This window comes from Anneissia japonica, unplaced genomic scaffold, assembly GCF_011630105.1.
Source record: "Anneissia japonica isolate Jap-2015-1 unplaced genomic scaffold, ASM1163010v1 scaffold287709_len1912824_cov184, whole genome shotgun sequence".
Classification (NCBI taxonomy): domain Eukaryota; kingdom Metazoa; phylum Echinodermata; class Crinoidea; order Comatulida; family Comatulidae; genus Anneissia; species Anneissia japonica.
The window spans coordinates 1,826,547-1,840,239 of NW_022751466.1; the positions used below are offsets into that span (position 1 = coordinate 1,826,547).

General features: G+C 32.4%; 1 protein-coding gene across 14 annotated transcripts in view; it reads right to left on the reverse strand.

Moving 5' to 3' along the window:
- Positions 1 to 13,693, reverse strand: part of LOC117121729 (focal adhesion kinase 1-like) — a 72,102-nt gene that overhangs the window by 43,039 nt on the left and 15,370 nt on the right. For 8 of the 14 annotated variants that reach the window (XM_033267020.1, XM_033267023.1, XM_033267014.1 and 5 more), the window contains 6 exons: positions 11,475 to 11,516; positions 7,468 to 7,504; positions 6,658 to 6,713; positions 4,061 to 4,218; positions 3,089 to 3,164; positions 1,835 to 1,938 (listed from right to left, as the gene is read on the reverse strand). In XM_033267020.1, coding sequence (XP_033122911.1) covers positions 1,835 to 1,938; positions 3,089 to 3,164; positions 4,061 to 4,218; positions 6,658 to 6,713; positions 7,468 to 7,504; positions 11,475 to 11,516 — 473 coding nt within the window. Of the gene's footprint in view, positions 1 to 1,834; positions 1,939 to 3,088; positions 3,165 to 4,060; positions 4,219 to 6,657; positions 6,714 to 7,467; positions 7,505 to 11,474; positions 11,517 to 12,182; positions 13,684 to 13,693 lie in introns of those variants that run through there. The other 6 variants (XM_033267025.1, XM_033267018.1, XM_033267026.1 and 3 more) reach the window with 2 other exon arrangements.

Genomic DNA, 13,693 nt, shown 5'->3' on the forward strand with positions numbered 1-13,693 from the left:
GTTGTTTGTACTGTTCTTTAATTCTATTAAAGAGGGCCCCTGAATATCAGTTAACCTATTGGGCTAAACTAGAAGGGTTACCCTCTTTAAAGATGGTTGAAATAAAAAATAAATACCCACTCTGACCCAAGACCCCGGTTACGCACCTGTTGTTAGCGCCAATGTGTGCCCTTGTGCGGACAGGGGATGTGCCCCCCCCCCCTCTAAACTGGAAACCTTGTTTTTGCAAAATAAATTGATGCAATTTGCTATTATAGGCCTAATCAATAAATTCCTCATCAACCAATATAACCTTAAACATTCTTGGAATTGACATAACGTTACTGATGTCGTACACACCCTTCAGTGTGAAATGTGGCTCAGATTTGCAAGCACATCTAACATCTAAGGAAAGAAGAGCTTAGATTGGTAACAGATAAAATAATTTTGTTATCAACATTATACATTATGCTAATTTTCATCTTTGTAGGCGCATAAGACAGTGCAAATTATTTCTGTGACAGTCTTTCTAAGTGTGTAAAGCTCCATTTTATCCCATACATAGTCAAAATATTGGGGGGATGATACAATGGACCATCCCCCCCCTTGTCAAATATTGGGGTATATATCCCCCATCCCCCCCGGGATCTACGCCTATGGGTGGGAAACGATTAAGCAAGGATAAGCGAGATATGATCAAATGAGTATAAAAATTATGACATCATAGATAAAAATTAAGTTTTAAAAAAATCAGATGGTAATATTATGACATCACAATGTCTGATCAGCCATAATGATCTATAAAATCATATCTACAACTCTACAATCTACAACATGCGTTCAGAATATATAAATAAAAATTAGGGGTCACCATGCATCAAGGAGCTATAACTGATTATAGATAAATAAAAAATAGATAAGCCGTACTAGTCTAATATATAATAGAAAATAAAACTCAGGATATTCAGTACTTTTATGACTAGTTTATTTATGACAGTACACAAGCTTTCGTGCACACAGTGCACTTCTTCAGGTGAATTCACCTGAAGAAGTGCACTGTGTGCACGAAAGCTTGTGTACTGTCATAAAAGTACTGAATATCCTGAGTTTTATTTTTGATTATAGATAGTGCTCTTCTTCAGGTGAATTCACCTAAGAAGTGCACCGTGTGCACGAAAGTTTGTGTACTGTCATAAATAAACTAGTCATAAAAGTACTGAATATCCTGAGTTTTATTTTTGATTATAGATAGGCATGATTTTTGTATATTTTCACTGTATGTTGACAAAGATGCGCACACAAATTCATATGATTAATGCACGCGTACATCATTGTTATTGCCCTACAATGACTGAAAAAGAATGGAAATTTATGAATACACTGTCAGAAACCCAATATATGTAAAAAAAAATGTAATTTTTTGCTTCTGTACAAGCTGTGCCTGATAATGCGCACGGAGCAGAAAATTAAAAAATGCTCAGAATGGAGTGGAACCTGCTCCAATTTAGTAAAAAATTGATTTTAAGCATTTCAAAAATCTGATGCGTGCACAGGTTAAGATACATGACATTCAACCTTGACCTGAAGTTTATGCCCACTGAACATGATTTAGGGTAATATTTTTTAAATACACTAATTTCTATGTTCAGGTTAACAGTGTTTATGTTGCTAAAAAAACTGAGGAAGTTGATCTAAAAATGATTTTATGGTACTGTATTTGGCTTTTTCCAACATCTTTAATTTATTTAAATTAATTAGTAACATATTTCCAATACATCTGTAGCCCATAGATTAAAATTAACAATGTACCAAATACACACAGCATAATGGTAAGAATGAGAACTTGTATACTGACCTGTCCAAGAGGGGCAAGCTCCATTACAATCATATTAGGTTGAAAGTCAGTGCAAATACCAATCAACTTTACTATATGTGGGTGATCAAATTGCTTCATTATATCTACAAAAGCAAATTTTCATTTAATATGAAAATAAAAAACAAGTACAGTAACAAACTGAGAAACAACTATACATTTCAACTTCAAAATCTTTAAAAGAGTTTTTTGCACTGAGTATTGGGAAGGGAAAACATTACAAAGTTACAAATTCCTGTTCTACATTTCCGGCAATTATTTCATTGAATATGTAATATTTAGACATGTGGAAATTTACAACAATTAAAAAATATTGGAATCAATAAATGTAGTCTATAAAAACAGTTCTAAATGTTTAAAGAAAGAGTGTCTGCAATATGAAGAATGATAAAAACATAACATAAATAAACATAGATAAACAAAACATAAACAAACATAAATAAACATAGATATAAACCATTCACTATTAAGCAATTAGTAGAGCTGCGCACAGCACACTAGTGGAAAATTATTATACAAAGGTTAGATTTAATGCTTGAAAACATTTTTGAATGCATTTATTCTAAGTATAATAAATTTTCAGCCTAGTGTAGGATGTACGCAGCTATATTAATTGTTTTGTAAGTCAATCGCCATCTTCTAATGTTAGTGTTGATAATCAACTGTTGTTGTTGTTGTTGTCGTGTATCGATTTATTCAAAAAGATGAATGCATTGTACATGGACAAAATACAAAATATGTATGGCAAAGTGAAATGAGTAAACCTGAAGACAGGGGGCTGCATGATCAATTGCGCGGTGGATTGCATTTTTTTTTTCTGCACTTGTCATCGTACCATTCCTTGAGTTGTGACACATGCTCAGTCAGTTTTTTTTTTCCAGCTGTTGTAGCAGCCTGTGTAGCAATCATCGGTTGCTATAGTGATATGAGCATACTGCTGTGTATTACATTTAGCTATGCCTACGCTAATATGCTGCCCTTCCCAGGCATGCGTCCTAGTGTAAAAAAACTAGCCTATAGAATTCATTGTGGTGTGCGATGTGCACAAGTTGAATTGGTCTTTTGTACACGAACCTAAAAGACCAAGCCAAGCGTGCACTATATGAGATAGGCAAATAACACTGGGAGTTGCAGTGATGACGTCACGACTGACTTATAATAAATTTTATTTTAGTTCAACAGATTGCTGTAACATCTATTCTCCATGAAGGTACAGATACAAAGACATATACTTACAAGCTTCTTCTAGGAACTTGTCACCCAAACTCTCTGACTTACATGTCTTCACTGCAACTGGAATCTCTTCATTATTCTAATAACAAATTTCATTAATGTAAAAGTATGATATATATGCATATCCAAATTTCGTAAACAATTATTAAAATTCTATTTATTGATATATTTATTAGGTATAAAGATTTGAAATTTTATAAAACTAGCCATTGTTAATGCAGGAGTTAAACTCGACCAACTAGCTTTGGGCTCTCCAACCAATCAATGCATGTACTGCAATGACATTACAAAACGAAAGCCTTCTCTTTTATCTGAGCAAATAAAATTGTAAAATTTCCTGAATATATTAATTCAGATTCAACAGTTTTAAAAATATGACAAATAAATATCTTTAGAAAGAAGAATATCTTAATTTTATGGGAACTTTTTTGTGAGCAATCACTTAAATTATCTGTTTTTAAATATTAAAAAATCTGTATCTTATTAACTGCTCCCGAGTTTTTCATTAAAATATGCTTTTTGTGTCTTAGCAAAAACAGTTGTAAAACCTCAAAAGATTTTCCTCTGGAGACTGGCTTTAAGCAACACAAAATTCTTTTTCAGCTCTTTTCTATTAAAAATTTTATTTTATTTTATTTTATTTCGAAAATCATCCAACAGCGGAAGCCAATCACAGGATGTCATACAATACATATAAATATATATAAAAATACAAATAATTTAAAGATAAATTGATTAATAACATTACAGTAGGAAATGGAATAAGAAATTTACAAATATATGGCGAAAAATTACATCTTCAGCCAAATATTGCAGATTCAAAAAAATACAGATAAAAATCCAGAAAAATAAATAACAAACAAATGCAAAACTAGTAACTAATAAATAAAATTACATTAGAAAATCGGAATTGGTAAAATTTTTTATAAAAATATTGCGAATAACATCTTAAGCTAAAAATAAATGAGTGTGTACTTTATCGTGGTAAATTCCTTTGTTGACATCTCCAAACTGGCCTTCTCCTATGACAGCATCGATGGTAATATCTCCTCTTAACAGTTCATAGTCTTTTGTAGTCGGCAACGCATAATCTTCATCATTATCAACAATCTCTGCGTAGTCATCCATCGATCCTAAGAAATAAGGAAGTGAACTTAGACTAGATTTAACATACAGTCGTAATTTACATCTTACATCAATTCCTGGTGCATTTAACAATATTGCACTTCCTCTCTGGTAGACTACAATATACATCAATTCCTGGTACATTTAACAATATTGCACTTCCTCTCTGGTAGACTACAATATACATTAATACAGGCCTAAGTGTTTAGCACATCCTGAATGTGGCAAGGATCATAACTTGGCTTGCAGAGTAGATTTGTGTCAATCAGTCGCAATCCGATCACAATCTAAAGCACCGTTCCCCAAAGTTTGGGTTGCGGAAAAATTTAGGTGGGTTGCATGATCACTTCAGATCGTGATAATTTTACTTAATCAAAACTTCAGTGTGCATTCATAGCCATTGGAAGCATATTGAAAGTGGTCTGGCCATTTGGGGGTTGGGTGCGTTCAGGGTCAAGACGTCCTTCCTCAGAAAATTTTCTTTCTGTTGTAGATTCCCGAAAATGAGCTCTCCTATCTTTACAACAATAAAATATATTTTTTTTAGTTCCATCTTATTAAATTAATTTTATTTATAGGCTTTTTTAAATTTTACATATTTCTTTGTGTAATTTTATACAAACGTAAATTATAAATTATGAAATTCAATATATTGAACCGTACACTATACTCTATGATTAGCCCAAAAAAAAAAAAAAAAAAAAAATTTGTGTTGCCCTCTGCAACCGACCAAAATTTTCCAATAAATCGGGTCAGCATTTTTTTCTTTTTTTTTTAAATTTTGTTCAAAGGTCTTTCTTTCACTCAAGTACAATTTCGAGAAATACCACACCTAAAAGTAACATTTACAACACAAAATCTAAAACAGACATGTATATTTACTAAAATTGGGCCATAGATGCACATGTAAAATTGGTAAAATAGAAGGCATAATTTTGAGAACCGAGCGCGACGACAGTGACAATGTATGCGCGAACATCGGATCGCTCGCATTTTTAAGAATCGACCTCTGCTTAAAAATGGCACTCACAGATGGTAATTAAGATTTTTCAAAGCAGTATTCCTCGACAAAATTATTGACTTCTCCAGACAGGGTCTCATCAAGGACTTATATTGATTCTATAGTGGGAGTTGCAAAACAAATTATGATTATGACACCTCTAGATGCCCTTTGGATGCCTTTGGCGAGTTGACCAGCCGAGCGGTTAAGTCTGGGACACCGTAACCTTCAGCTAACAAGTCTTCTCGGATAAGGACTTTAAACCGTATGCCCAGTGTACGCACTTGGCTCATGTGCACTTTAAAGAACCCAGTACATTCTTCGAGAAGAGTAGAGGGGGTTACCCCGGTGTATTGGTCCATTAAGTCCCCTGTTGAAAATGGATATGCCATGTAGGACAGTGCTTAAGTTCACTTATTTGCATATCCTTGGTGCTTGTGTCTAAAGAAATTCAATAAAATGAAAAAAAAAAAAAATGACATTGCACTCATTCAGACTTAAAATGTTTATATTTCATCCGTTTAACATAAATTGACAAATGTAGAGGTCCTGCCCGTCTGGGTACCCAGCCTCCCCCACCTCTCTTCCCACTGGATTAATATAATATATGTCCTACAGTTGATGCCAGAGACACATTATGCTGTTATGTATCACCAAAGCCCTCTTGGATCTGGGTGTGATAGAGATAAGCTTGAAAAATTCTAGATTATACTAGAATAAAAATATACTTAAGTTGAAGATCTGCTACAAAGACCTTCAGAATTAAGCCTATATTTATTTATTTTTTATTTTTCTTTTTATTTTTCTTTGAAAAGTGTGGTCCGGCCATACTTTTAAATATACTATAGTTTTGTTCATTTCAATGTGTTCTGCTGAAAATGATAACGAGAAAAAATTTTTCTTTTCAATTTAATGTGTCTATGTCGTTGCATAACCCAGCAGCAAATCTAGAAATTTATGCATAGTTTAAAAATGTCATTTAAAAAATGTTATTGAAAAATTTGATAACATGGTTTTGTTAAATGAGTAATTCAAAGAACTTATATTTTCATTTTTAGAGGTTTTAAATTGATTTTATGGGTGATTGTACCTTTCAATCTATTGCCAAAAGAATCGTGTGGGTGGTTCTTCTGATACCCACCCCTCACATGTATAAAATGACAGAAATGATTTATTTATTTACTTAATTCACCCAAACTAAAAAAATAGTACCATATTCCATCATTTTCTGAAAAAAATTGAATGTGGAACGCCATCTTGTGCCAGCTCTATGCCTGCCCCACAATTCCTAAAACAATGGGTGTTAGCTCACATAGCCTGATAAAGTTATGTTGATAACATCGACAAAAGTTGGTAGCAACCTTACATCATATTGCACCACCTAAGGTCAATAACTTGCCATTTGTTATAGAGGCCCTCTTTTGAGTAGTTTCATGAAATGCTTTACCTGATGAGGTAATCTTCTTCAATCCTACACGACCAGCATGTTCCTGTGACTTTGAGCTGAAATGAAATTTTGTTTTTGTTATTTTATTTATTAATGGAATCATGCCACATTACATATATGAGGTTTGCCATCCCAAAACCAGCATACTGTCCCTAATTGTTAAACTGAGAAATTAGCATAAAATTTGGCAGTATTGTATACTTTAGTACAGAGAAGACATAATACATTTACTCATAACTTTGGCAATAGTACGTTGATTCCAGCAAATGGCGCATCATTTTAAAATTTTCAATGTTAAGAAAGTAAATATGTTAAAAATTCGTCAATTTTCATTTTTTGGTCACTGATGCTGGATTGGCCTGGCAAGCTCCATGTATTCATTAACACTTTGATACACCCTGAAGTGCAGACCGAAGTTTAATAGGAACACTGTTGCTACAAAGAATGCTTATCAGCAAAGGTAACAATTCGATCGTGTATAAATAAAATTAAGCATTTGTGTATCTAGCAACAAAATGAAATTGGACAAAATATAATCATTATCATTTATACTATTGACTCAAAGCTTATCTCATCATTAATTTAATTATTTACAATCAGTAATAATAAATAATTCTCTATATTTAAATTTATGTTATGCCAATGTTTCAGTTGGTGGTATATATATCTGCAAATAGGAAATGGCTGATACGTTAATCATTATTAAAGTATTATGCTCTACATGAATAACCCTGATTCAATAAGCAATCCTTGTAAACAATACTTTTCAACAAAAAAAAAATTAAATCCAGGTATGCAAGTCTAACTTACCTGTCTACTGGTATTGATGGTAACTCTCTGTCACCCTCTGTAATATAATCAAACCTAAATTAGAATGTACTCACAATAATACTTTAATCTAAAAAATTATATTATAAAAATAATAGAAGTTTCAATTTGAACAAAATTAGATAAACTTTATGGAAAACAATAAACAATACAGATAACTTAAAAAAAAAATTTTTTCTACAAAGTGACTATTTCACAACTTAACATCAAATGCAAACATCCTGAATTGGTAATGCTTTTATTGACTACAATGTAGCGTTAAGCCTCCCTCAATAGTTGTTGTCATACTATGACATCAAGTTGAGAATGAGACAGTATTATAATAACATAAACTAAGAATAAAAATACTTTAATGAAAACTATGAAAGAAGAAAGACATGAAAAATAATAACTTAAATTGAACTATTGAAAGGGTTACCATGACAATGAATATGTCTACACTGTATTTAAATAAGTAATGAAAAATTAGCATGTTTGTGAATAAGCTGCTGAAACACAGATGGAACATTTGATTCATTGATGAGAAAAAAAATTCCAAGCATTTGATATGTCACTTGCATTATAGAGAAACTGCAGGTTCAATGGATATATTAGCCAGATGCAGCTCACTCACTACCAGATTCAATTGTATCTCACAAAATCATCATTAGTGCACCCACACTTTACTTTCTGATGTTGGGACACATTTTTCTGGAGCTCACATTAGTTTTTTTCATTAGGCAATTAGGCCGTACTTCCTCTGGTATAAGCCTGCTCTCTTGGGCTGATATAGGAGGGTGGTTTTCAATCCATATTATCTTAATCACGTTTTAATTTGAATATCAATGCACCAGCAAACAACACAAGACCAATGGCTTTTTACGACTGTTTACATGTACTGTACAGCATAATTTTTTTTTAAAGTTAAATTCCATCAATGAGTGGTTAAATTCTACCAGCCAGAATTGCTCCTACCTGACTAAGTTATGCTAGTCTTTCAACTGTATTGGACAAATATACAAAATGATTCCTGACGATGACATAATTAATGTCGAAATATGGATTTTGATACTTGGAGTATGTATTATACTGTCTTATCTGAGATTCATCAGTCAACCTTTCAGTTAAACAAAACTTATTAGCTAAACTTTTTTTATCCGAACATGACCAATAAGGGAAAAACAATACTCAATTACAATGCTATCAAAAACATACAGATACATAATTTAGAGACCATCAAAACACTAGAAAGTCTATTTTATAAGATGGAAGCCTGAATATGCAATTTTACATGTATTAAAAAAGACATTATCCCTTGATAGTCAAATTAACAATGTTGTTATGTCATTATTGAGGGAGGCCTAAGTTCATTTTTATATTATAGTAAAATTTATTTAATTTTTTAAATACCGCACATGCTGCAATTTTCTATTTGATTAATATAGTATTTCTAGTCCAAATATAATGGCTGTACCAAATTATTTTTGATATATTAAGTAAATTTTTAAACTCAACCTAACCTAACATATTTTAAAAAATAATTTTCTTATGCTGTAATTTCGTCTTAATTTTTATATTCGTAATGTGTAAAACTATAATTATTTCATGTTAAACTGAAATATTTTGCTTGGAATGCTAAGATTAATTATATTTTTTGATAATGGATTGTGTAACTTCCAGTCAATACCAAATAATTTAATGGGTTGTGTGTGTTTTTTTCCTGTGTACTTTGTTTACCCACAAGGTGTGTATTGTCTTCACCCTTGGAGTAATGGTTCCCCTCCAAGGTTTTGTGGTGAATGCCATCATTACACATTTCCTTAGAAATAACACACCACCATTAAACTGTAAATATTAGATTGATATACGATAATATATATTAATCACAAACTGAAAGTGGTACTGCTTACAACTATCCTTGTTTATATTAAGCCTCATAATTTTTGTGTTTGCCTATTAATAAATATTTCTAGTTGCCATTTTAGGGTGTTGGCTAACGGAAATAAAATCAATAAACAAAAATTTGTTTATGAACTTGTGGGATAAGCAAAGTATAATAAATCACCATCAAAGTGGCTCTCGAAGCATTATTAAGAAACAGAAAACAATGGCTGAAAAATATTGTTAAATATAAAGGATAAACTATACATGAAAATCATTTTTTCAGACAATATACAGGCGCAAATATAAGCAAAGCTGACTGGTATGCTGACTGTTGGTGGTAGCCACACCTTCTAGTCTCAGTAGGGTCTTAAAGCATCAAATGAAATTGGATGGGATTTTCTTATTAAGGAAAATAGTTTTGCCAAAAGCATCTAGGTGGAGACGAAAATACAATTTTGTTGATCAATGTAAACAGTGTGTATGAAATCCATAAGGAAGCAATATTGGTATCTTTTTTGGGAAATTTCATGAAGGCAGCATAGGGCATAAAAAAAAAATACATATTTTTTTTGGCGGTGTGCAAAATAACTGGTAAAATTTTTTTATTAAAATTCATCAATATCGGTAGGCAGCAAGTTTGCATAATAAGATTCTGCTGGGTCTGGTTCTGTAATCAAGATTTGCATATAAATAAATTCATTAGAATTGTTTGAAAATAAATGCAATGCCTGGTAGTAAAGACTGTAAATGAACAATTTGCATGTTGAAAGGATAGTTGAAATGTTTAAATATATCAAACAAAAGCATATGAAACAATGAAAATCATTCCTGAATCAGTATTATTAATTCAGTATAAGTAATAATAATATAACAATCATTTGAAATGATTGAGGTATGAATACCAATGAAAGATTTATAATTGTCCAACTGTCTGACATTGTAATAACAAATGAATTACTACAAAAAATTACAGGAAAACATGATAAATATATTTCATAATACAACAATAATCACCAGTGACATTACATTACATTACATTGTGCAACACAAAGTCACTAATTGTATGAAATTTCATGACATCATGACATTTTGTGACGACACATAAAACTGTGCCAAACCAATGTGGTGCTGGATCACCTAAATTGGCGGATCCAGGAAGTGGCAAAAGGCACATTAATCCCCGGAGGCAGCAAAAAAATAACCAAATGTATTATTCAGAAAAAAAAATTGAATGGCTAAACTCTGAAGTTTCCAGGAAGTTTCCCCTGCTCCCTTCACGTTAGGATAAAAGAACACCCAAAATCCTTTCACTCCCAACCATAGTTTCCACCCTCTATGGACCTTTGCCTTGGAATCCATTTGTTCAGCACCAGCAAACAAATCTGGATCCGCCACTGAACTATCAAAATATATATATCAGTAGTTGCCGTGTACTTCATAGAATAAAATTCTCCATTATGGCTCCTCCTGATGTATTGTGACATTTCATGATAATTATATCACAGTGCAACAAATTATGAAGTACTATCAGATATTGAAATAACCAAATGTGATACTGCATGAAATGGGATGTTCTCAGGGCCTCAGCAAAACTTCAGGTGTGCATAGTCCTGTCAATTAAAATATTCAATCAATCAAACTAAGATTTTTTTACTAGAATTAGATCTCTTAAAGATGTATTGAATTTGAAATAAAAATAATCATAACAAATAATTTAACATTCACTTGCTCATTTTGCAATGGGGGCCTAACATACAAGTTATTAACTTGAGCATAGAAACTACTCAATTCAAGAAATGTGTACAATGATTTTTATACTGGATATTGATTAAAAAAAAATACAGCATTAGAAGTGTTTCTATAGTTATTTGTTGTACAATTATGGGTAAACATTTTTCAAATAACACTAACTTTCAAATTGATGATTTTTATGTTACTTCAAAATCAGCAAGTTAATTTCAAAAATTATTTTTATGATTTTTTTTGGTATTTCCCATGGGACAATACATCTTTAAGCATTTGGACGGAGGCCCTACTATACAGACTTGGAATGAAGGTGAGGGTGTAAAATGATAACTATAATACTTAGGTCAATAATACAGTTTAAGATGTAGCAGTTAACTTACTTGGAGAGCTGTAATCAGATATTGCACGCACATATCTTAAACCTGTTGGTATATTAGCACAATAATTTCAGATATATTAATTTTTTTTAAACAATTTCTAAATATTAAAACCTTATGCAGTCAACAAGTCACAATCTTAGGAGGGATGATTTGCTACCTGTTAGTACCGAATACTCAGTACGTTCCTAAATACTTGCGAAAAAAAGTTCAAGTGATTCGGGTAGGAATCGAACCCACAACCTCCAGATAAGTAGCCTGGTGTCATAACCACTAGGCAACCGAGCTTACGCTTAGTGTACTGCAAATTCTATTTCGATGTGAGTTTCATCAGTAAAATGATGTTTTGCCCTACCTGAAATGTTATCATACCAAAAAAAGCCACAATCTTCCGAAACCTTCAACACCACAGCTACCGATGTAGAGCATTATAGTAGTTTAACAAACTAGATGAGCTTATAACAAGCAGATTCGCTAGATCATTCTTGATAAAAGGCCAGAAAAATATGTTTCAACTATACAAGGGTGTTTATAGGTGGCCCAAACAAAACTTTCTAATGCTCTTTCTAAATCAAGATTTCTAATGCTTATTGACTAACTTGAGTTTTTACCAATATGAAAACTGAAATTATAGTATTGAAACTGAAATAAGTAATACTAAATATTTATATAATTTGTACAAAAAAAAAAGTGCATGAAGGTGTTACTTACTAAACATAAGGTAATCATTCTCATACAGATAACCAGATCTTTTGCTAAAAGCATTAAAGTTTAACAACCAAAACATTACAATGGTATTAAACTCATATGACTAGAGCTCGATGTGAAAGAATGTGTTGATGTGTTTAAATATATGAACACAGTACCACCAACTAACAATGAGTAATATTCTAAATGCTATATTAAAGGCAATGACACCTGCAATGCTTACATCCTCTACACGTAGGTTCATTGTCATATCAGTGGTTCCTTTCCCACGCTTAAATTCAAAAGACAATACTGTGATTTTCATGGTTTCCTTTCTTAAAAAAGTAAAGTTTAAAATGATTACAGGAAATTATTTTTTGAAAAACAAATTACCATAATATTATTAGTTAAGAAGCTTATTGGAAGTTTGCATAGTTGCACTTTTAGGACGACACTATTAAAAGCACAACGTACTTACAGTGAACCTTATTGGAAAAATTTGGACCTACATACTGAAACCATATGCAGATAAAGGCTACTGTATATTGAGCATGGTTCAGAAAAATAATCCAGTCACTTATTTTAGCATCTTACCTAATTTTGGCAAGAAGAATTTCTGTCATAGGTGCGTACTCTGCTTTTTTCGACAACAATTGTTTGGCGACAGTATCAGGAATTGGTACATAATATGGCAATGGTTATCTATAACACATTTAGAATGTACTGTCCATTCATAGCATCATTATGAGTTTCACTGAGAACAGTATTAACTACATTATGGAAATTATATCACTTGGCATGTGTTCTCCTACAAGGCCATAATTTCCATATTAATATTTATTAATCTATGATAACAAAAATTTAAAAAAATCAAGTATCTACTGTATTACTAAGCAGGACATCCCAAAAAAGCATAGGCGGCAGCACGGTTTGATTGTGACGGACTGAGCCAGAGCCCTTAGTTGGGCCCAGCAGACAGAGGCCCTAAAAATATTAGCCTTTTTTTTCACATTCTGGGAGATTCTATTTATGTAATCTCCTATAACACTTTCCCACCAAAATCACCTACCACAAGACAAAAAAACAGCCAACTGGCAATCTATTTCTCGCTCGAAGTTCTTCTGTCAAAAACAACAAAAAAAAATTCTTGATGGGGCCTACAGGAGGGTTGTTCATAGTGTAAGCAGTACACTAATAACACAAAAACCGGAATTGGCATGGTAGTTAAATTTGGTCATTTGAATGTACTGTTCATTGGTCATCACAAGACCATTTTATACTGACGTGATAAGCAAAGGAATTAAATTGTATGTGGGCAGGCTAATGGCTGGGGGTCTGAAGATGGGTAAGGACCACAGCAAAGTTCAAGCCCAGAGCCCCTGGTGGGATCTACTAGAAAAGTCCTCTGGTATATATCTTAAGGCCAAGGAACAACAAGGAAGACAACATAACCTTGGACGATGACATGTTAGGATTTCCTGTAAAACTCAATAACAAAGAATAATTTGTACAATTGAACACCCAAAATACACCGA